We start from the raw sequence: 24,288 nt of genomic DNA, 5'->3' as shown, positions 1-24,288 counted from the left end.
TCTTTTATGCGGAGTCGCGTCAGGATAGATATATTTGTGCGCTATTGTTTGTGCAAATTGTGCAAATATTCTATTAAAACTAAATTATTACAAATATTTATTTTAATTTTGTTTAGTCCTAAACTCGAAACCCAATATAACACCAACAAGAACTTCTAGTAATCTCTTCAATACAAGGAATTGTTTCAAATATAAAAAGTAAGATGTTTAATGCAATATTTACTACTAGCTACTACCATTTTGTCCAACTTTTGTTCCATACTTTCATTTGGTCAATAGAGTTAATTAAATAAATGAAATATAGTTTTAAGTCGCTATTGGGTTATTATTAACACGTTATCCATTTCTGCTGGAAAGCAGCAGGGCTCACCTACATTGTCACATTTCTGTATGAGGGAGAAACTAGCCAATGCAATTTCTAAATACAAGAATCATAATACTTAGTTCTCAAGATTACAAATCATAAGAAGTACCATGATTTTAGGTTTATTCTACCATATTTATAAATGACGATTGCCACTTCAGCCGTTAGTTGTCCACTGTTGGATATAAGAAGAAAGGTTCTTCAGCAACCTCATACAGGAAAACGCAGTGTAGAACAACCCCCCAATCGATGTAGTGACGACCTCAAATGCATTGTAAGGAGACAGTGGATGCAGGTGGCTCAGGACCGTTCCTTATAACAGTCTATGGGGGAGCCCTATGTCCAGCAGTGGACGGATAATGGCTGAAATGATGATGATGATGATAAAAATAAGCCTTACCCATAAAAGGAGTTTTGTCAATAATTGCCACGCTATCATTTCAGATACTACTAAATAAAGTACTCTGTCCACCGAGACAAACTAATCTGTCAATAGATACGAGTATGTAAGATGAATCGAGATAGTGACGTTCTACTTTTCAATCGACTTAAAAAAGAGGTTCTCGATTCGATTGTTTTTTTTTTATGTTTGTTATCTCATAACTCCGTCAGTTATAAACCGATTTGGAATTTATTTTAACTAAAAGGGTACACTTACAGATTGGTCCCATAAAAATTTGATCAAAATCGGTTCAATGGTTTAATTTAAATAAAAATAAAATGTTTTTTTTTTTGTGGCATACATCTTTAATTATTTCATTTTAGAAATCGTTTGCCAATTTTCTATAAGAGTAGAGAAATAGTTAAAGTATAGTAAAGGTTAACGTATAATATTCTGGATCATTGCCAACACAGTAAAGTCTTATCCCATAAAGAGATCCCTTTATGGGATAAGTCCGCCATTGTATAATAAATCATTTACCAGTATTTAATCTGAGTTATGTACAATAAAGATTTTTACAATACAATACAATACAGTAAACCGCTATACTCACTCGCTAAAAACCTGACCGTATCTGAAATACTCTATTCATGTATGACAGAACAATTAGCCGTCACAGTTGTAAATTGTTCACCCCAATAATAAATTCAATTTGTTACAGTGTGCAACTTCATAGTGCACGAGCGATGCGTGGGGCAAGTGGTGACGCCGTGCTGCGGGGTGGCGCCGAGCCTTATCAAGGTAACATACACCGTAAAGTCAACATATTAAGTAGAATTTACAACGGCAGTGCACGGCCAACTGGTGAACGACGGCTCGGAAGTTATGAAAAATGTATTAGGTCACGAGTCACGACATTGAAATATGTCTAAGCTTACGAATAACCGGCGAAAGCAAATCGTCAGCTCGGTTTAACTCATAGTACAATGTACGTGTATGATTAAAGAAAACATGTTATGTTTTTGGTCGAAATTGACACGAGCCCAAAAGCTTTTCAGTACACGAACTACTGAAATAAATATGTGTTTACAATTAGGGTTTCTTCAGGGTAGGCAACGCGCATGTGACATTCTTTAGTCTTGCAGACATCCATAGGCTACAGTAACTGTTTACCATCAGACGGGCTGTATGTTTGTTTGCTGTCTTGGTGATATAAAAAAAAAATGTGTATAAATTTAGAAAGGGAGAGAGATGCCTTTTTATCGGATTTTCGTCATCATACCAGGCATTAATTGATCACTGCTGAACATAGCCTTCCCCCTGATAGGGAGGGAGGGGAGTGTCAATGGTGCTGATCATGTCTTAAGACAACAATTACTTTCTATCAAATGGACCGTCAGCTTATTTGCCATTCCAAATATTATAAAAAAATACATCATAACATGGAAAATTAGAAAATTATCAAGGAATTAATTACAATTATGATATGGGAAAGGCCGTGTGTGCCCCGATATAGAATAAGCCACTCCTTCCTTTCCCGTGGGTGTCGTAAGAGCCAACAAAGAGAGGGCTAGAGATAGGCAGCAGCGTCTCTTAAAACATCCTTAAAGCCCTAACTGCGGTTTCCAACACGTCTGCTAAGAGTAGCAATTACTGGCACATCTCTCCTTATAGGGAAGGCATATGTCCAACAGTGGGCAGTTAACGGCTGAAATAATAATAATAACAAAAAATGATTTGAGAAAAATGCATGGTGAAAGAAAATTAGTTTATTTTATATCAGATGGTATACCATTACTTTCCCGAGAAAAGAGAATATTAGGGTATACAATGCTCACGTGGTTATTTAGATACTGCAGACCTAGGCATGTAAGTGTTCTCAGATGGCCTACAGTAGCTAACTATACAACTGTAAAATAATATTACTATTTCATTTATAACTACAGTTTAGTTAGATGCTGTTAAATTTTGATTTAAAGATACTAATAAAGACTACGTCCACTCCCTTGGTCTACAATCCAATCCAACTACAACTAATATCAAATTAAAAAAAACGTTTATCAACTGTTCAAAGCGAATTCTCTTCCTATCCTTATTTTTTTATCGTTTTCAATATTACACTTAACGTAGATTATAAATTGTGTTTATTATCGCAGAACCCAGTGGCTCACTGCTGGTCAGAGCCGGCACACCACAAACGGAAGTTCTGCACGGTGTGCCGGAAGCGGCTCGATGAACTACCAGCCTTACATTGCATGAGTAAGTACAGTATTGCACACTGCCAGTCCGCTACGTTCGCTACGTTTTACCAGAGGGAGACTTTGTACAAAAGTCGATTGCTTGGGTACTTCTGGCCCATTCGTGTTTCAACCGTGAAGCAGTTGTGTTTGCATGGTTGTGTTTCGGTTTGAAGGGTGGGATATGGCGTGAATTTACTAGATACAGAGGAATAACGCCTAAGTCCTCAGGAATGGCAACGCATGGGGGGTATCATGGACGAAACAGTATAGTATGTTATGTCCATGGTACTGCTCATGTCTATAGGCGACGGTTACCACTTTCCATCAGGTGGGCCGTCAGCTTGTTTGCCATTCTAAGTTGTATAAAAAAAAAGTTCCTTATTCTTATGACTCTTCTCTAAAATATTGAAAGTTTACATGAAAATATACCAAAAGATGATATTGTAAACATTTGTTTGCTTCGATGTGTTCTACTACTACAACAGTCTTTTATTATCTGTACCTCTATACTACTCATGTTTCTGCTGTGAAGCAGATGATGAGATGTTTCCTCCCACGAACACTCAGGTTGTGGAATGAACTCCATGCCGAAGTTTTCCCAAGAGACTACAGCATGGGATTCTTTAAAAGGGGGGTAAAGAGGTTTCTTCAGGGTCGGCAACGCACGCGTAATACCTCTGGTATTGCAGGTGTTCATAGGCTACGGTAACCACTTACAATCAGGTGGGCAGTATGCTTGTTTGCCAACTCAGTGGTATAAAAAAAAGCAGTTATACTCGGGTTGTAGCTTCTCGTTTTAAAGGATATGACACTGTTGAGAAAGCAACCCACACATTTTTTAATATGGCAACAAATATATTAAATATCCTATATGCTAAGTTAGGATTAACCTACCCGAATACCAAATTTAGTTACAATCCATTCAGAGTAATTTTTACAAGAATAACAAATATCAATCCGTCGTTACAAACTTTCATATTTACAATGTTAATAGGATTATTTATAATATATTTACAGTGTACAGAGGAATAACACCTTAGTCCTCAGAAATGGCAACGCATGGGGGGTGTCTTGGGCCAAACAGTATACTCTGTTATGTCCACGGTACTGCTCATGTGTATAGGCGACGGTTACCACTTTCTATCAGGTGGGCCGTCAGCTTGTTTGTCATTCTAAGTTGCATAAAAAATACCTACAGACGTTACTAATACGTGTTTTATTATTAAACTCATAGATATCAAAACAAGACATGTTCAAGGGGTTACATTCATATAACTGTAAGCACTAGATAGAGTCGTGATTGAATGCTATTTGGTAAACAACTGCGCTACTACAAGTATTGTCCCTTTATTTTGTCATTATAAAAGTACATACATACATATCTGACACGCCTGTCTCCCATTAGGGTGGGCAGAAACAATGGAACGCCAAATGCTTCGATTAAAAAAAAAATGTCTATTATAAAAATATATGTATGTAAATAAAAAGGCTGCGTAGTTTTTTTAAGCTCATTATCGAAAATGTTAGAAAAAAAAGGTTTTAATTTTACCACCCTTTAACTTTGAAATTTGTGAAGCAAAAACTTATGAAGAAAATAATTATAGTTTATAAAGGTATATCTGAATATTGCAGGTAAATAAAATGATGTTTCTAGTTAGTACCGTTTTTGAATAATTATTAAAAAATCTTCAAAGTCGAACTTTGTTATGCGGTCCAGTGTTTAAGCATAATAATGGCTCAAAACAAAAAAAAATATTGTATACAATAATAATAACGAAATAGATACCTAATATATCTTTTTCGTAAAAGAAATGCAAGAAAAATGTCCTTTTATCACATATTTATGTACAGAACCGTCAGCGTGTGAGCTTAACTCGGACCTAACCGGTTTAATTCTATCATTCTTTCTTGCTTTGACTATACTCGTATAGTCATATATTATATGGTTTGAACGTCATTACATGATATACTTCATAAAAAAAAAAGCATCTAACTTGCCATTCTGAAGATTATTATCATTCTTCTGTTATGTTGGAGATTGTTGGCACTTGATGGAATCTGAAAGTCATCTTTATAAGATGATTAGCAGTCTTTAGAAAGTTTTATAACACAAAAGAGAAAGTCAACGACAGATCACCATAGACTATTCAACACCTTGATTAAATCTCTTTTTTTTTTATTACAAACAAACCAGAGGGAGACTGTATAAAAGTCGATTGCTTGGCTACCTCTGTCCCATTCGTGTTTCAACCGTGAAGCAGTTGTGTTTGCATGGCTGTGTTTCGGTTTGAAGGATGGGATATGGCGTGAATTTACTGGGTACAGAAGAATAACACCTGAGTCCTCAGGAATGGCAACGCATGGGGGGTATCATGGGCGAAACAGTATACTCTGTTATGTCCATGGTACTGCTCATGTTTATAGGCGACGGTTACCGCTTTTCATCAGGTGGGCCGTCAGCTTGTTTGCCATTCTAAGTTGTATAAAAAAAAATCTATATGCCAGACAGTTTGATTTGTTTTCGCTGCGTAACTATGTAGTAACAGTTTGCGCTAATTCCGTAGTCAAGATTGACAAATATTAGACAAAGTTATAATGGTGTAGTTGATACCATTTTTGTAGGTATGATTAATTAGTACATATGCTAGTATTCCAACCGTTTAACAGTGTATTTTTAAATTCACTTGAAGCTAGATTTATATTTCTCTGAATAATATATATTTAATAAGAATATTTATCCACAATTGTTCATATCCTTAAAAAAAAATAACAAAACTTTTTGTAAAAATTATAAAAATTGGCTACTTGGGTTTGGTATTTCTATCCCACACATGTTTTTCAACCACTAAGCAACTTTGTTAGCAGGGCTGTTTTTCAGTTTAAAGGTAAGGCAGTGAAAATAGAAAATGCCGCTCAAAATTTGTACTAATTTTACCGCGCAATAATAATAAATATATAAAATACAGAGTACGGAGCCTTAACACTTTAGTTTTCACGAATGGCAACAGATGAGGGATACCGTGGGAATCATAATATATTCTGTGACATCCACGGTACTGTTCAGGTTTATAGGCGATAGCTTCTACTTTGCATAAAATAATCCGCACGGTATGTTCGCCATTCTATTTATATGTTGCATAAAAAACGCGAAATCAGCTATTTCAAAAATACTAAAGTTATTCCCGCCCAAATTTACTCGATGTTTACTTTGATTGATATTCTTTCTTTTATCACTATTTGAACACCCAAATAAATGAATAAAAAAATAATAATACATCTGAGGGTAAGTTTAAATGAGTGTAACCTGTGTGACGTTTACAGTATGCGAGTACTATGTGCACGGCGAGTGCGTGGACTTTGCCGCGGCGGACTGCAAGGAGAACGCGACGTACTGCGCGGGCAGCGAGCCGCGGCACGTCCACCACTGGCGCGAGGGCAACCTGCCGGCTAATTCCAAATGTGCCGCGTGCCGCCGCGCCTGCTGGTCCACCGAGTGCCTCACTGGCTACCGCTGCGAGTGGTGCGGCAGCACGGTATGTCATATGCCACACGCAACTGTGAAAATATGGACACCGTTACGGGTTGTTTTTTTTGAATAGATGATAATGGAATGGTAGCCTCGCCTGCGCTAACGGTATACGCTAACGGAGCAGCAGTGAAGGGTGATAAGCGAGAATGAAAAGGCAGGTCAGTTAGACCATCATGATGAATACACCTAGAATTCAACACGATGGTTTCCAGACGTTTTCCTGACATGTCATATAAAGCCAAATTAGCCCATTGTGACGAATTCACCTTCAAATTTTGACAATGTAATTAAGCACAATGGTTTCCTGAGGGAATCGCATTTCGCTTAACAAAACATGTTGCTATAAAAGTACTAGTTTCTATTACTAACAGTCTCCTTTAGAAGACGACGATATTTAGGACTATAATTTATACTTCTTATAATTTTAACGCTGCATAATCGTTTCTTTTTGAAGGACAGAATTGCCTTATTCCTCGGAACAACAGTCCGTAACATATAATCAAAGACGTCACTGTAACGCGCGCTCCATGATCCAAATCAAGTCTATAGGCGATGGTTAAGCAAATAACACAGACTACCTTGCTCCTATCCTGTCATAACATACTTTCATTGATGTTATATTATTGAACTCATTGAATACTATTTAGAAAAGACAATAATAATCTCACGTAGCTAATGGAAAAGACCTCGTTGGTTGGCATGAAAATCATTATAATCATCACACGAGACTGTGTACCATTCAGGCGTCATTCTCACTCTAAAAACAGACCCTTGTGTTAAACATTGTACGGCTCCTATAAAGCGTTTTAAACCCTATTTTTTAGCTCTAATAAAGGACTTTTTCAAAATTTCCCAGCAATTTTTATGTTAGAAGGGCACAAGTTCCAGTGCAAACATAAATAAGAACCATCTGTTACAGTGTCACGCCGGCTGCCGTGCACTTATCCCGGAAGAATGCAACTTCGGCATGCTACAGCCGATCTTCCTACCTCCGTCGGCGGTGTCGATCCCGCGCACGGAGGTGCCCATGGAGGCCATCATCGGCGTCCATGTGCGGCCCCCGCCCTCGCAGCGGGACTTCGGCTGCCGTAAGTGTCTGCTCCACAGCGTTGGCCGAACATCGCGCCGCATCGCTTTTGCCCTACATGTGCCTCGCAATTCGCGAGCTTCGTTAGTTAGTCGCTTGTATTTTAGCCCCGGACTTTCTAGGTCTGGTCTACTCTCGAACAATCGATGGACATCCCGAAATGCACACTTCACCATCGATCCTCCAATGTTTTGTAGGACTCTGCGATGAAGACTCGCGAACGTCGTTTTTTTTCAATACTTCTGCGTGACAATCTTTATCTATAGTTCTACATCGTATTTCGAAGCTTACGTAGAAATTGATCACGTTTAGTCGCATCATGAAATTGTATTCCCATCATCTGTAGAACTAGGTACGGCGATACGAAAGCCTTTATGAACATAGACCACCGTGTTAGCGTTAGCCACAAAACCGACACTGCGGCGAGGCGCGCAGGGTACGTTGCTGGGCATCGATGCAGTTCAAGAGTAGCACCGACGCGCGACGCTTCTCGTGCGAACGTTGACGAACCTACGTATCTGAGCGTGAATCGCGCGGCACATGAGCGTGGTAAAAGCGTGTGGGTATGGAGTGTGAGCGGTGAGCGGTGTCTTTGGGCAGCGCGGGAGCAGCGGGCGGCGGGCGGGTGGGCTCCGGCGCGGCTGGTGACGCTGGCGCGGCGCCTGCTGCCGGCCGCCTGCAGCCCGCACGGCGGCGCCTCGCCGCCCTACTCCAGAGGTACTCGCCTCGCACTCTCGCACGCAACCGCACCCTCCACCGGCACCCGCCACCCGTCACCCGTCACCCGTCACCCGTCACCCGGCGCGTCACAGCATGAACGTCTCACCCGCTCATCGTCGACTTTGCAGAACTATCTTTCTATACCTATTCATCTAATTTTAAATCTATTTAGATATGTCATTGTTCAATTAGTAAGATCTTTACAATTGTATTCTAACAGATAATATTCTGCCTCTATATTTTTATAAATAAACTAAATTATCACGGAACCTGAAAAAGAAGGTTTAAACTCGACATAGTTCTGCCCAGTTTAACTGACAATACCTACCGCTTTCGCTGTATATTTGCTTTATATGATAATCCAGCACATAATATAATATCTACACGAATAATAATGTAATTTCTCTAATTCGAAATATCAACATATGCTGATTGGGACACTTCTAAAATTTCCGACTACACACGCATGTGGTCTAGTGCTTATATGATATATATTTATGTATTTTTAAAATTACAACTGTCGCCATAATTGCACACGTGTTTTCACTAAAGATCTCCAACGAACGAGCCCTCTACGGTCACATTCTACACTTGAATACAATTTCTTGACTTCCCTTCAGAACGAACTAGTAAATTGTACTGTCCACGTTTTATTTCATAAAACTACAGAAATATTAATTAATAAAAAGGAATAATAAATTAGCAATAATTACATGTAGAAATCGCATCAAGTCTCATTATAATACATTTATAAAAAGCAATAGTTTAATATCTGTCTATTCAACATATTTTAAACGGGGAAATTTATAAAATATATTATTATATTATAAGAATTATATAGTTTTATGGGATAAACCGTCGCCATTATATATTTTTTTCGATTTTTCCCCCTCTCATTACGAGTACATACGAGTATAAACCTGTAAGCCGACCAGCCCAAGAATACTCATGATGCAGTATTCCAACGGCGCTAAGGTAACATACAGACATAAATATAATCACATATTATTTGTATTTATCGCATATACATCAATAGGGTATCATGCTGTGTGCTGCTAGCATCCAAAGCTTCAATGTCTCAGACAAAACTGTAGTGTTACGTTCTTTAGTAACGTTTGGTTTTAGATGGGACGATATGTGTTACCCACTTGGAAAGTCGTAAGATGGACATCACTCCGCCACTCCCATTGGACTCCCATCATACGGCTTCCAACATTAGAACATAATCTCACATATTGAGACAAGAACTAAATTGAACACAAATCATAAGATTGTGAAAAACTATAAGACTTGACTACTATACTGGATATTTTTATAAAATTCCATCAAAATAGGTTCTCCTTTATAGAAATGAATTCTGAAATGTAATTGAAACAAGTCATTAAGAATGTTTCAATAGCACTGTAAAGTTTCGATACATACATTCTCATAACACACACCTTGAACACAAACAGCTACTCTCCATATGTGAGATAATAGACATCATAGCGTTTGTTAATCCATTAATAAAAATGATAAATAACGTATTTTTAAATAGTGACTTAAATCCTCCTGCTTATTTAATTACATTACTTCATCATAAACATAAAATAAGAAAACTAATACACTTTTTTAACGTTGAATTAAGACCAGTTGATTTAATTCTGTTATGATATTATTTTCTGAAAAAAAAGAATGTAAGATTATTGGATGTTAGTTCTGCAGTTTTAGAAGAGTTAACGAATTTAAATTTCTATGTGTACTTATTATAATATATATGAATAATTATTCTCATATGTTCAAAGATCATCTATGATCCAACTTCTTCTAAAACTGTTGTTTCTACTCAAAATAATGTTAATTCTGGCCATGCCGTACACCTTGCCAGTGTATTAAGCTTCCAACTGCAATGGAAAGCTAATGTTGGGATGTCGGGGGGCGTATTTGAGCGATGGTGGATGTTGCAGCACGAAGCGTGAGCGAGGAGTTCAGCTCTGGGTGCGAGGGCCGATCAGGTTCGGGCGGGGGCTCCACCGGGGCGCCCGCCGACCAAGACCATAGACCTGACCACAAACAACATAGAGATCGGACACCGGATGACAGAGATGAAGGTACAATCTGTCTATAATTGTTAAAAAATTGCAATACGTAGATAAGATAGAAGATTAATCCATTCTTGATCTTGATTCGGATCAAAGTTATTATATTATTATTGCAGACAATGATTGTCATTCTAGGCATCATGGTAGCTACCCCAAACCTCTTGTAGTGCTAAAGGTTTTATTCACACGTTTCCGATCATGCAGGTCTGTCATGTTACAGTAGCCAGTAATTTTATTTTATCTCATCCTTAAAACCAAAAATAGTAGACAAGCTGCTAGATGATAATAAATATTGGGAATATTTATACAAAATTGTTTACAAATATATCGTAATATTTTAAGTATTTTGACAAAACAAGAATATTCTTTTTATTCGTATTCCCTCATCTACAACTATATTTGCAGAAGTAGTAAAAGTGTATGACGGCGAGGCGGCGTGGAGCCGTCGGCTGTACCGGCCAGTAGTGGTGGGCCGTTCCCATTTGTACTGTTGTTTTCTGTAACGCCTGCACAGCGATTTGTTGAAGTTTACTCATTGCCTCGGCGGCACATTTCGCAGACAACGTCCGCGCGTTCCATGTTGCGCGATTACCTTCCAGAAAAGCCCTTTATATGTACACTTTGACATGTCTTTACGAAATTTCGCTCACATCCTGGAATGGACACCAGTGAATTCTGGGGTAAGCATTCCCTCTCTAAAAATCCCTCCATAAATCAAAATGAACATGTGCAGAGAGCCAGAATCCGTTCGAGCTGACGGACGCGCTCGCCGGCGACGAGCCGCCACTTCGGGACCCCACGCCTCTCGCTAGGGTCACACGCTTGCCCAACAAGCGGCCCGCACTCTTCTTGCGGTTTAAGTAAGCCTCGTTCCCATTTGTAATGTTGTTTTCTGTAAGCGCCTGCACAGACAGAGATGATTTGTCTGAAGACAAATTTTTGGGTGTTTATGATTTTGTACTTCATCATCATTGCCTCAATACTGAGAATTTATCACCGGATTTTGAGTTTATTAAGAAAGAGATGAAAGTAAAATGTAAAACACATTTCGCAGACAACGTGAATTGTACATCCAAGATTATTTTTTCTTCTTCTGGACAAATCATATGTATTTAGTTAATTTCACCTGATCAGCATTAGCGTATTCAAGATTACCTTCCAGAAAAGCCTAGTTCCTTCGGAAAGCTTTATATGTACACTTTGACATGTCTTTACGAAATTTCGCTCACATCCTGGAATGGACACCAGTGAATTCTGCAAAACGTATCTTAGCTTGTACATCTCTAAATGTAATGTATGTGCGATGCAAACGATTCTGGTCGCTCTCTAAGTAAAATATGCTTTCAGTGACTGGTTCCAAAATACTTATACATTCCCCTGCATTCCCTCTCTAAAAATCCCTCCATAAATCAAAATGAACATGTGCAGAGAGCCAGAATCCGGCGGCGGCGAGGTGCGCGTATTTCCTGGGCGCGTGGCAGGTGCGGGCGAGACGTTTGTGACGGTGACGTGCTGCTCCATACACTTTCATTACTTTTTCAACTTCTTGGCTAAGGTACGACAAACTTTTAACGTTGCCGACCTTTTGATATAAGGCCGCCGCGCTCGAACGAAGGTGTAAGTAACTACAAGCATTTAGTTCCTCATTTAACTCAAAACGCATTTCTCTATATATTTTTATCTAAGTATTTTGTCGCTAAAGCTTTACGTTAAGGTATTTTAAATTTTGGTTGCAATTTTTCGAAAAATTGTATCCATAAAGGATGTTGCACCATCGATAATGGCCCGCGCCACGCAATTCTGTTTTTATATGATCATCGGTGTCTTGAAACCGCTTTATTGCTGACGGGGGCTTATAAAAGAATCATTTGTCTCTATCTCTGACAGTCCAGACATTTTGGTTTTGGACGAGCTATCTTTTATAAGTTTCGTTTCTGGAGATTTTGGTGGGCAGCATTACGAATTTGTAGACCTTATCGACGAAAATTCAACAATACTATTTTTTTAGATTATGACAATAAATTTATTAAAAAAATAATAAAATAAATACAAAAAACCTTTGTAAAATTACATCTCCTCGGAGTTGGGTCAATGACATTTTTCTCAGCAACTTCTTTAATTCGATTAGGTACTTACGCATATTATGTTAAAAATAAATATCTAGTACACATCTTAGGCTATCCACCATTATTATCCAATGACGACTCTCAGCTAACTATGCACTATCATCCAAAATAAACGTGTATGGAAAATTTTATCCCAGTCGGTTGAGGATTGAGGATAATTGCATCAACATACGAACATACCTACATACTTTTATTTACATAACGCAAGCTAAATAAAAGCTTGTAATAATACATCAAATTTTAAGTTAAAATTGTTAAGTGATCATGATATAATTGTATCATTCAAAAATCCACTTACCTTTAATTATTTCTTGTACAGAATCTAATATCTACTAGTTAAAGGTTTCTAAGTAGCTTTAATTTTTACAGCGATACTAGATGGCGCTGTTTTTGTTTGAAGAAAGTAAAATACATAGAATTTCATCAATGACTTCCACAAAGAACAACATTTCAAACATATTTCATAAGATATGGACATTGTTACACTTTTTGTCGCTGTCTTGCTAAGTTATGACGTAATGTATTATTTGTCAATTAGGTAAAGATTATGATCGAGCTAGTCGAGAGAGAGAACATGACATCATCAGTCAGAACAATTTATTGGGGATACATCAGTCTCAGAATATAGGTAAGTCAGCCACAGTTACTGACGATCGATATTTAAAGGGTATTGTCTTTGAAAAACGTTATTTAATACAAACTTGATAATCACTGGAAGTAAAATGGATGCTAATTTGAGAGATATGCAAAACAGATAAACTCTAAACACAAAAGGTACTTAGATCCGATTTATTCTAATAAATTTAATTTAAAATTGTAGAAAGAAAAAAATGTCTATCCTCTAAATATATTTGTGGTATTTGACAAAGAAAAAAACAGGATAAAGTAAAAGAAAATTTACTGAAAGAAGAAACAAACTCTTGGAGACGTTCTATCTTTATTTTCAGGAATGATAAACAAAAGAAAAAAAAACGAGGATGTCAAATGCTTAATTTATGGAGAAGAGGATAAAAAAGAAATGAGTATTTCAAAGAATTTAAATATATACATCCTAATATATAGCCCATGGCTCATGTTTATGTCTGTAGGCAGCGGTTATTCCCTCAGACTGGGCACAAGTTTTGGTTGCCTTCAGGGATACGTTATCTGATTCTACATAATATGTACAATCAGAATCGCGTGATAACGGAAATATAGATTAAATTCCATAGTATACAATGCATTCGGTTGCTTGAACTACTGCAGACACCATGGTGTAGGGAGAAGCTTTTGGAAAGGGAAACTAGAACTACCGAAGTTCCAATAAGAACTCTTAGTTGAGAGCTACGACCATACAGGACCTATATGATGATTTTAACCGTTGTGGCAGTGTCGGAGCGTGTGCTGGAAGAGGAGGAGCGGCCGTGGCGCATCCTTGTGCGGCTGGCGCGCGAGTCTGTCCGGCGCATGGAACTGGCGCGGTTCTATCTGCAGCCGCGCCGCGACCCCCACGGGCCCACGCTCGCGCTGTTCGTCGCCTCACTACCACCCGGCCTGTCGCAGCGCAATTACGAGAACATGCTCGTGGAATTCCTTGGCGCTGGTCAGTCACGTCACGCTACTTTAACTCTTCTTTACATCCTCCTACTACTACTACTGTGTGAAGGTGGCGCCCTCTAATGTCAAAAGTTTCTAAGACTTCCTGTAATATCGCTTACCGAACGACAGCTTTACATGAAGCCAGCAACACTTATTTTTAAATATTCTAAACGTATATTTGAAAAATTCATGGAGTTATACTCAGATTCGGTCTTAGGATCTCCGTGCGTTATCAATTGAACAATTTCCTACTCCCTTATTTATAAAAAAACGTCAAACCTCTCGTCAAGCCCTAATTTAACTTATTGTTTAGTCCTTTTCTTTCGTGCCAATTTCTCAAATTGAAAAACAGTGAATTCATTAACTAAAATTGCTTTGTATAAGGTTTTAGTTTTTATGAATAAGGGGGTTATACAGTGGAAATTAAAATCCTTTATCATTTAACGTCTTTCTCTGTAATTGGGATGTATTGTGTTGTGTGCACACAGAGAACAAGTTCAAGTCCATCGGGCCGATCTACTATGAATACGGTTCAATGGTGATTACGTATGAGGACGCCAGTAAGGCGGTGCGCGCGCTCTACGCGCTCAGAGAGGCCAAATATGAAGATAAGCATTTATTAGGTTCGTATGCTCTTATTTATTTACTAAATTAAAAGTAAATTGAAAAACAAAAATTGATGCGGTTTTCACAGTCGTGTTCCTGAGAGTTTAACTTAAAATCTGATTTATCTTTTATCTTGATATCCATAGGGATATGGTAAAAAACATTGGTTTTACTTCTTCTGATATTCGCGCGCGTACGAAGTAGCGGCCATAAAGCTAAAAAGAAAACATAAAGTTAAATTAAACATAATTTAACTGAGAACTGTTGATGTACCTTTTAAAATAAATAAATGAATGTTGTTTTAAAAATTTCTCAAGTAAGGCAATAGATTGGATTCTCTATGACTTATCTCTAATGTTTGCTCTAATGTATATATTGACATTTTTTGTTATATATTACATTGACATTGTATTATATATTATTATTGTTTTCCCATTTACTATAGTGGAATTAATTACAGAATTGACATTTTATGAAAATTGAAATATTGTACAGATCTTGACATGTACCTATAAAATGTAATTAGCTGTAGTGTGTTGGAGTTTGATCATCTGTAAACTGCAAATAAATAAATAAATAGATGGATGCATTATTTCTGTATGTACAGTAAAATATTCTAAGAAAATGCAATATTTTTATCCACCGTGACGTCATCAGTAAAAAGTAATTTATTGCGTTCGATTCTATTTTTATTTCTAACTCCGAGGAAAAGAAATATTAATTAAAATTGGATTCCATTTTTAAATTTGACTCCAACGAAAAAAATAAAATAAAAATCGGATTCGATTTTTAATTGTTACTCCAACGAAAAAAGTATATAAATTAAAATTGGATGTGGTACGCAGTGATGCTGCTTCCCAGCATCGAACCCTCCATGGTGCCAGCGGGCGTGAAGCCATTGCTGGTATTCGTGAACGTCAAGTCCGGCGGCTGCCAGGGGCTGGAACTCATCTCCTCCTTCCGGAAACTCCTCAACCCCTACCAAGTGTTCGATCTCGAGAACGGAGGACCGCTGCCCGGGTCAGTAGCTGTTCAGTTTCAGAGGCCACAACTCGTGGATGCGTATTACAAACTTTTAAAAACGGATCACATAATTGCAAACTAACCTGCAAATTGATGCTAAAAACTTATGCTGAATGATGCCAATGATGTTTTAATAGATTCCGTGTGGTCCCGTCATTGAATAGGCCACTCCTTCCGTTCCTGTGTATGTCGTAAAAGGCGACGTAAAAGGAACTTTTACCAGCGGGAGACTTTGTACAAAAGTCGATTGCTTGGCTACCTCTGTCCCATTCGTGTTTCAACCGTGAAGCAGTTGTGTTTGCATGGCTGTGTTTTAGTTTGAAGGGTGGAATATGGCGTGAATTTACAGGGTACAGAGGAATAACACCTGAGTCCTCAGGAATGGCAACGCATGGGGGGTATCATGGGCGAAACAGTATACTCTGTTATGTCCATGGTACTGCTCATGTCTATAGGCAACGGTTACTACTTTCCATCAGGTGGGCCGTCAGCTTGTTTGCCATTCTAAGTTGTATAAATAAAACTTAATGATAGAGGGATGAACAGAAGCGTGCCTTTTAAAACATCTCTAAAAGACTAACTGCGGTTGCCAATCCGCCTGCCAAGCGTGGCAACTACTAGCAAAACTCCCCTTATAGGGAAGGCCTATGTTCAGCGGTGGGCAGTTAACGACTGAAGTGATGAATAGATTAGATAAAAAGTGATGAATTATGCTTTTTTTTTGTTTGAAAAATATGTTTCTACGCTTTTTGGAATTTTGATTTAAAAGTGGGTTTTATTGAATTTATGAACTTTTTTATTTATTTATGCCAGCTTTATTGTAGATATATAAATATTCAAGTCGTATATAAATCAAATATATGATATAGTCAAGGAAAAAAAAAACAAAAACGGAAAGATTTCTTTCAGTCAACCTTGCTTGGGGTCTCTTTGAACAATTTTTAGTTCTTAAATTGTTCACTATTTAAATTTTTTATAATTTCTTAGGAAATATTTCTTAATATGCCCTTTGAACTTACAACGGACGTCAAGTCTAAGATGTGGTGGATATGTGAACGCAATGTGATGATGTGTCCAGGCTGTACGTGTTTCGCCACATTCCCAACTACAAGATCCTGGTGTGCGGCGGGGACGGCACCATCGGCTGGGTGCTGCAATGCCTCGACAATGTCGGCCAGGACTCGCAGTGCTCCAACCCGCCCTGCGCCATTGTACCCCTCGGCACTGGTTAGTAAATCATGTAGTGTTTTTTTTATAGGTGATAATGGAAAGATAACCCTACCCGCGCTGTGGGGGCACACTGGTGGGACACCAGTGAAGGATGATAGGTAAGGATGAAGCTGGTCAGTTAGCCCATTGTGACGTATTCAACAAGAATTGTTCACGATGGTTTCCAGGGGGAACCACGTGGAACTCGACCTAATAGGGCATATTGCTAGCAATGGGGCTGTCAAACTCCATTGCTAATAATCCCTTTCCCCCAATCATGTAATGTCATATAATAGTAATATTTTGTAACCGACTTCAAAAAAGAAGGAGGTTCTTAACTCGGTTGTGTTTGTCTGTTACCTCAGAACTCCATCATGTGGTTTTTTTATCTAAAAAGATATTCTTTCAGGTTGGTACCAAAGAAACATCAAAATCGGTAGTCTACTTTTTACATCAAAATAATTTTAAAATTAGAATAGTGATATCAATATTAGGTAATTAAAAGTTGTCAAAATTGATGTAGTTGTTAATTACATAGTTTTTTTTTCATATAATTTGTAACGGCAAAGAAAGCTGACATCTTCCCTACTACACAGTGCTAACCGACGCCTAGAGGGGGGAAAGGGATTGTTAGTAATGGAGACTGAGAATCCCATTGCTAGCAATATACCCAACCAGGTCGACCTCCTAGCGGTTCTCCCTGGAAACTATCATGGTTAATTCCTACTGAATTCATCATGATGGGCTAACTGGCATGTTTTCATTCTCATCTATCACCCTTCACTGGTGCCTCGCCAGCGTATCCCGTTAGCGCAGGCGGGGTTACCATACCATTTTCACCCATCAAATAAAAAACCGACGCCTAGATAATTAAAAAAACCTATCTTTAATTCTTTCATTTGAATTTTTGATTAAATTTGAGATGTAATAATGAAATTACTAATCGCGATAACAGTGAAATTAAAGGTTACGGTAGCATATCACCATGATCCTCTCAAATTACAACGCATGAGGTATGCTATTTACATCCTACGATGGCCCATGATGCGAATCATGTCCATAGTTTACCACTTTCCAACAAATGGGCCGTGAACTTATTTGCCATTGTAAATGTTAAAAAAACCATTGGCAATCAGGTAACGACCTGGCACGGGTGCTCCGCTGGGGCTCCGGATACACGGGCACCGAGGACCCGCTGTCGCTGCTGCGCGACGTCATCGACGCAGAGGAGATCCGCCTCGACCGCTGGACGGTCGTCTTCCACCCCGAGGATAAGCAGGATGAGCCAAAAGAGCTCTCCAAGCAATTGCCAGGTGAGTGGCATTCGTATCGTCAACACACACAAACACACACGCACACACACACACACACATCCATATAAATACATGTATTATATTTGAAAATGTAATAAGTACCTATATTACAAAATATTTTCAAATATTTTGTCATCTTATCTTTCAAATAGGACCCATGTCTCATAAAGATAGGACAGAAGCTGCTAGTTAAATAATAAACTGTAGAATTCAAGTCATTATATAGTTAATTTATTTATCAACATGGATAATATAAACGGCGTATACATTGTCCCAACGTCATGATTAATGACATTCCAAATTGACTGAGACATTTGCCAACAATTCGTGGTCTAAACGCAAGAGCGCACTAGCTCCAGTTACCTCAGAGATACGGTTTCAAAATTCTGTCCAATCCACACGACCGTAGAATTATTTTATAATTCTCAAATGCAATTTCTCTTCATAAATATTATAATACACCTGTAACCAGTATCTGATTTTCATCCAACCTAGACAGCTCTAATATTAATTTTACAAGTTACAGAGCCTAAATCTCGATAGTCTAGCTACAAAATCTATCTCTAAACATTCGATTTCATCGACTGTGGTCTTATTTCTTCATAAACGCAACTTCGACAAAAATAAAAACCGTCTCAAACTTTAAACAGATTTTTAAAAGCATACAGTTCGCCTAATGGTGAAGCAATTTTCACCGTCGCCTATAGCCTGCAACACCAGGGATGTACGCGCGCCTTATTCTTTTTTCAATGGCTGGCAATATGTAAATCCTGTCAACGCTATAGTTTTACGTTGGTAGGGTACAAGTACATTGGTAAATGAGGATAAAGTCCAATAAAGGGGTCAGTTGGCCCATGGTGACGAATCTATCAGGAATTAACTACAAGGGTTTCTATACTATCTAACAATGGGGTCGCTAGTTTCCATTATCTGTAAATAATCGCATACCAATTTGCCACCCCTTGAGCCATAAACATGTCACGTCACCTGACTGTACCAATATGCTCATATTACAGCGTCTGTGAGTACAGGGTCGCAGAGCGAAGATAACTCTCAGATCCTCGTGATGAACAACTACTTCGGTATCGGCATCGACGCCGATCTCTGCCTCGACTTCCACAACGCGAGGGAGGAGAACCCTAACAAATTCAATAGCAGGTAAGTTTTTCTTTTCTAATACCTAAGTACTTCATTGTTTTTTTTTTCTATACTTATTTTCAAGGAACAACAGTTGCAATTATTACCAGATCTACTCGGGTGGAATTGCTTACTGAATTAAAATAATTAATATAAAAACTAAAATAACTAAAATATTTAGCAAATATAGTATGGTGTATATTGGCAACCAAAAGGGTCACATCACTTTTGACATGACAATAAGTTTGGGAAATGAGAGAATTACCTAAACAAATTAAACAATTTCAAAATTGATAAATTACAAAGCGTGTTTAAGTTTTTAAATTTAGAAGTGGGCGGGTACTGGGAAGTTTTGATTGTTTATTGTTTTGTATACATCAATGACAAAAAAGTTCTGTATGACAAATTATTTATTTATTTATTAATCGTTAATACACCTAGAAAGTGTAAATGGCGGACTTAACACCATCAATCGTTATTTACCAGTCGACAATCATTTAGATTTTTTTTGTTTTATGCAACATTGTGTTTCCACCAAATATGTAGATGCAATTATAAAAACAAGATAACGTTAAATAATGCATTGATTCGAGGTTAAAAATATTCGAAATATTGTACCTAACTGGTTGGTCAGCGTAGGCTTATATTCTCATCTTATATATCGTCATAGTCGTAGAATACTGACGGATCTTTATATGTAATATTTGTCAGATCCGTCAGTATTCTACGACTATGACGATGTAACCTTCGCTGTAGTATTGTATTCCCCGTGCTCAGTTGTGGAACATTAATTAGTTGATAAAGTAAAGATAACTCTCAGATCCACATTTCTTCCAACACTTAAGCATGAAGTAACGTCCTTTTTATTTAGAATCCATAGTATAGTAATGTTTTGGACACTTTGCCTTGTCTGATGCTATTGTTTTCCTTGTACCTGAGTATTATTATATATAAATTTAATTAAATTTTCTGTTATTCCTGTCCACGATCGACTGGTAGATAACGCTATATGGTGTTAAGTTCGCCATTTACACTTTCTAGGTGTATTAAAGTTTAATAAATAAATAAATAATGATGATGGCAACATTGACCGTACTTGTTGGTGGCTCGTAATACATACAAAGATTGCCAGTGAAATGTATGATGTTGCAGATTGCGCAACAAGGGTGTGTACGTTAAGATGGGTCTCCGAAAAATGGTGGGCCGCAAAATGTGCAAGGATCTCCACAAGGCAGTGAAGTTGGAAGTGGACGGCAAGCCGGTCGAACTGCCTGCCGTCGAGGGCATTATCATACTCAACATACTAAGGTAACAACTCATTGAGGAAACGAATTAAGAATTTAAAGCTGAAATTAGGTATTTGTATTGCCCCTGGATCATCATTCTTTTCAGAGGCTAAGACCCGTGACCACGTGACAAGAATAATTAGATATCCTAAAATAATAGAGTGAAATTGTTGAATAATAACCATCTTGAGTCTGTCTTATGTTAAGTATCAAAGTGGCATATGGGAATAGATGTGCCAATTTGAAAGACCTCAACCTAATCTAACCCTGAAGTCACTATTGTCGTACAAAGCTTAGTATTTGAAATAATATCTTTGAATAATTATAGAATGATACTAAAAATTTTTCTTAAAGAAACGTGAGTTGAATAACGACAAAAAAAATTTGAGCGTCTTAATTACTCCCAAATACTAAAAAAAAACAAGTTCAAGTATCAAGTTAGTATGGTAGACTTAACAGTCTAACGACCCACGTTTCTTTGAACGTTCATTTCCTCTAAACACTTTCTTCGTGCTAATGATTTTAATTTAACATCCATAATTATTGATCAGCTGGGGCTCCGGCGCGAACCCATGGGGTCCTGAGAAGGACGACCAATTCAACAAGCCGAACCACTGGGACGGAATGCTGGAAGTAGTGGGCGTGACTGGCGTGGTGCACCTCGGCCAAATACAGTCGGGGCTGCGCGGCGCCATGCGAATAGCTCAGGTTCGTCACTGCACTGGCTGGCTTACTCCAGGCCTTATAATGGCCTATTTTGTCTATGCTTTTTTTATACCACAAAGGTGGCAAGCATACTACTTGTCTGATGGTAAAGGGTCACTGTAGTCTATGGACACTTGCAACACTAGAGTTGTCACTTGCGCGTTGCCGACACTGACCTTAGAAACTGACCTGAGACCTTAGAAGAAACCTTAATACACCCTTTTCGAAGAATCCCGTATGTTTCTAGAAGCTTATTCCAAAGTCTGAGCAGGAGAAAATTCCTCTGAAATCGCAGTATACGCGACCATTTATCATATTCTAGCTTGTAAAGATGAATTAAGCGGCATCATTTCGAACAATTCATCAGAACACAAGCCGTAGAACACACAAAGGGAGGCAGTCTCGTGTTAGACTTATGGACTCGATACCGCCTTTTAGTACTTATTTGCAGGTCATAAGTAAGGAGATTATTATGAACTGTTAAAAGCTTAATTCGCTTAGGATACATTGGTTGTTTTATATATGCTTTTAGTACTTATTTATAGAGTTTAGGGGGAAAAATCTTTAAAAGATTTGACAACTTTAGATCACGTGACAACAAACTGATCTGTATTGTCTATGCTTTTAATGCTAATCTAAGAACAAGTCTTTGGTACAGGGCAACACGATTTAATCCACAAAAATCTCAAATTGTTAGTGCTCGTAATAAGTCCCGAAATCGTCACGTCACTTTTTTCGTTTCTTTCTTAGTTCTAATATAACAACCATAAATTTTTTCCACTGACGACCAACAAAACTATTAAATCAATTCTCAGGGTTCCTGAAAGTCATTTGTACGACATTTGAGAATTTGATGTACACAGTACTTTGCTGTGAATGAATTTCCAAAATCTGCTTCTCAGTCGGGACAATTTAGAAATCAAACTTTTCTAAATAGCCTCAAAGTAGCGATATTAAGTGACCAGGATAAGGAATACCTTATCTTTATATCGCAGGCACACAAAGTAAAGCTCACACTATTACACGAATTATGTGGCCCTCAAACTCAGAACTGCCAGACTCAAGAAAATCCACGCAACGAACACCTAGGAGCACAACCGAAATCACCCAGGCCTGAGACAATTAGAATAAATTCATTTTATATATTGGCTTGACCATGAATCGAACCCAGAACCATATTTATACAACGTGCTCACCACTACGCCACGAATATATTCAAAGTAACAAAATTGCCTACTAGTTATAAATGTTTAATAATGAACATTCCAGGGTGGGCACATCAAGATAAACCTGAAGAGCGAGATCCCAGTACAAGTGGACGGCGAGCCGTGGGTAGCGGCGCCCAGCGAAGTAGTAGTCCTCAAGTCTGCACTCAAGGTACGCTCCACCTCCGCCACAATCTGTGTGTGTGTGTGTGTGTGCATGTGCTCGCTCTGCCGTCATCGGCCCAATTAGATCCATTCGAACACCATACGAATCGATACTGATGTATCTATGTACCTCCGGGGCGTCCGCTTCATTAATTGTTCTTTTATTGTAATGTTACTCTAGATCTATTAGGAATTTAAAGCCCAAATTCAAGGATGTTGATACTAGTTTGGTTTGACTGCTAGGAAATATTATTAGTATGTCATAGATCAATTAATTAACCCCCGTTATAGTACTGTATATTCTTTTATTAAATGAAATAAATTCTTAGTTCTAAAATACAGATCTTTTTGCCTCAATATTGGTACGCATGGTAATTATAGCAAATTCTTTTGTGATAATTAGAAACTTTCTGAAAAGCTCAAATTGAATATAGAGTCTAGATTCAACCCGGGACCATATCCCTAATAATTCAAAATTACAAAACCAGTATAATGGACGATTGATGAAGTGGACCGTCGTCGGATGATACCAAACCTTGATATTCAAAATTCCCGAGTCACGTAACGCCCGAGCACTCAAACTCCACGCAGCACCAGTACTCCACTAGTTAACGACCGCGTCCCCGGGCCGCCACCGAACCCTGCCCGGATCACGCCCGGGTTACGTCCGGGTAACACCCGGGCCGGGTTGACGGCGGCCCGGTGGACGCGGCCGACGGGCCCTCTCGAGGCTCCGACACACTGCGTGCATACGCCTGACACTCTGACCCTTTAGCGTAGGGTTGTCATATTCTAAACGAGACATCTTGATAAATTTGACTATAATTCAATTGATTAAGTCGATAATAGTTTTTTTAAAACTATACTTAGCATTAAAAATAATATAGTAAAAACAAAAAGAATCGTCAAACGACCTGTGAGCGGCGCCGCTCGCTTGACAACCCTACTCGGGCAGCCGCAGCTAGGCGACAGAGTGTCAGGAGAGTAGCGCTATACGCGGCGGAAAGACAGCGCGGGGCGGGCTAGCGGTGCGGGGGGCGGGTGGGCGGCGCGGGCGTCACGTGACCGGGCCGCGCGCGACTGTTGTGTCCGTGTCGCAGGCGACAATGCTGAAGAAAACGAAGCGCGGGTCGAGCGCCGGCGGCTCGGCGGCGGCGGGCCCGTGACGCCCGCGCCGCGCCCCGCTCACCCGCCCCGCCCTCCCCGCGCGCGCGCAGGCCACCATGCTGAAGAAGCGCGGCAAGGTCCGGCGCCGGGACACCGAGCCGAGCCTGCCGCGCGCGCCGCCGCCGCCGCCGCCGCCGCCGCCGCCGCCGCCGCCGCCGCCGCCGCCCGACTCCTGAATCTGGCTCAGCGAGCGCCTCATCTAGCGCCCGCGCCCGCCTCGGGCTCAAGGCCGGCGCGCGCGCACGGCGCTCGCTGGGATCCCGCGACGAGCCCGGACCGCCGCGGCCCGGGCCCCATCGTCCCACCACGCGCACTAGTTACAGTCGGCATTGAAGAGTGTATGACAGTGTAAATAAATTATTAAC

General features: G+C 39.1%; 1 protein-coding gene across 3 annotated transcripts in view; it reads left to right on the top strand.

Moving 5' to 3' along the window:
• The window catches only part of LOC113521120 (diacylglycerol kinase theta), a 61,677-nt gene extending 37,438 nt beyond the window's left edge, over positions 1-24,239 (top strand). Inside the window, exons 2-21 of one of the 3 annotated variants that reach the window (XM_052902213.1) lie at positions 1,468-1,547; positions 2,903-3,005; positions 6,308-6,519; positions 7,435-7,603; positions 8,203-8,319; positions 10,269-10,412; positions 10,809-10,895; positions 10,963-10,987; positions 11,141-11,263; positions 11,832-11,976; positions 13,853-14,111; positions 14,596-14,730; positions 15,559-15,733; positions 16,815-16,963; positions 18,082-18,258; positions 19,275-19,416; positions 20,548-20,703; positions 21,233-21,389; positions 22,656-22,763; positions 23,974-24,239. In XM_052902213.1, the coding sequence (XP_052758173.1) occupies positions 1,468-1,547; positions 2,903-3,005; positions 6,308-6,519; positions 7,435-7,603; positions 8,203-8,319; positions 10,269-10,412; positions 10,809-10,895; positions 10,963-10,987; positions 11,141-11,263; positions 11,832-11,976; positions 13,853-14,111; positions 14,596-14,730; positions 15,559-15,733; positions 16,815-16,963; positions 18,082-18,258; positions 19,275-19,416; positions 20,548-20,703; positions 21,233-21,389; positions 22,656-22,763; positions 23,974-24,099 (2,789 nt within the window). In that variant the 3' untranslated portion in view covers positions 24,100-24,239. Of the gene's footprint in view, positions 1-1,467; positions 1,548-2,902; positions 3,006-6,307; positions 6,520-7,434; positions 7,604-8,202; positions 8,320-10,268; positions 10,413-10,808; positions 10,896-10,930; positions 10,988-11,140; positions 11,264-11,831; positions 11,977-13,852; positions 14,112-14,595; positions 14,731-15,558; positions 15,734-16,814; positions 16,964-18,081; positions 18,259-19,274; positions 19,417-20,547; positions 20,704-21,232; positions 21,390-22,655; positions 22,764-23,973 lie in introns of all 3 variants that reach the window. The other 2 variants (XM_052902215.1, XM_052902214.1) reach the window with 2 other exon arrangements.
• Positions 24,240-24,288: the final 49 nt, after the last annotated feature.

The sequence above is a fragment of the Galleria mellonella genome, unplaced genomic scaffold (assembly GCF_026898425.1).
Source record: "Galleria mellonella isolate WM207_F2 unplaced genomic scaffold, CSIRO_AGI_GalMel_v1 utg874, whole genome shotgun sequence".
NCBI lineage: Eukaryota > Metazoa > Arthropoda > Insecta > Lepidoptera > Pyralidae > Galleria > Galleria mellonella.
The sequence above is the reverse complement of the archived record's forward strand: the minus strand, read 5'-3'. Positions and strand labels throughout refer to the sequence as shown.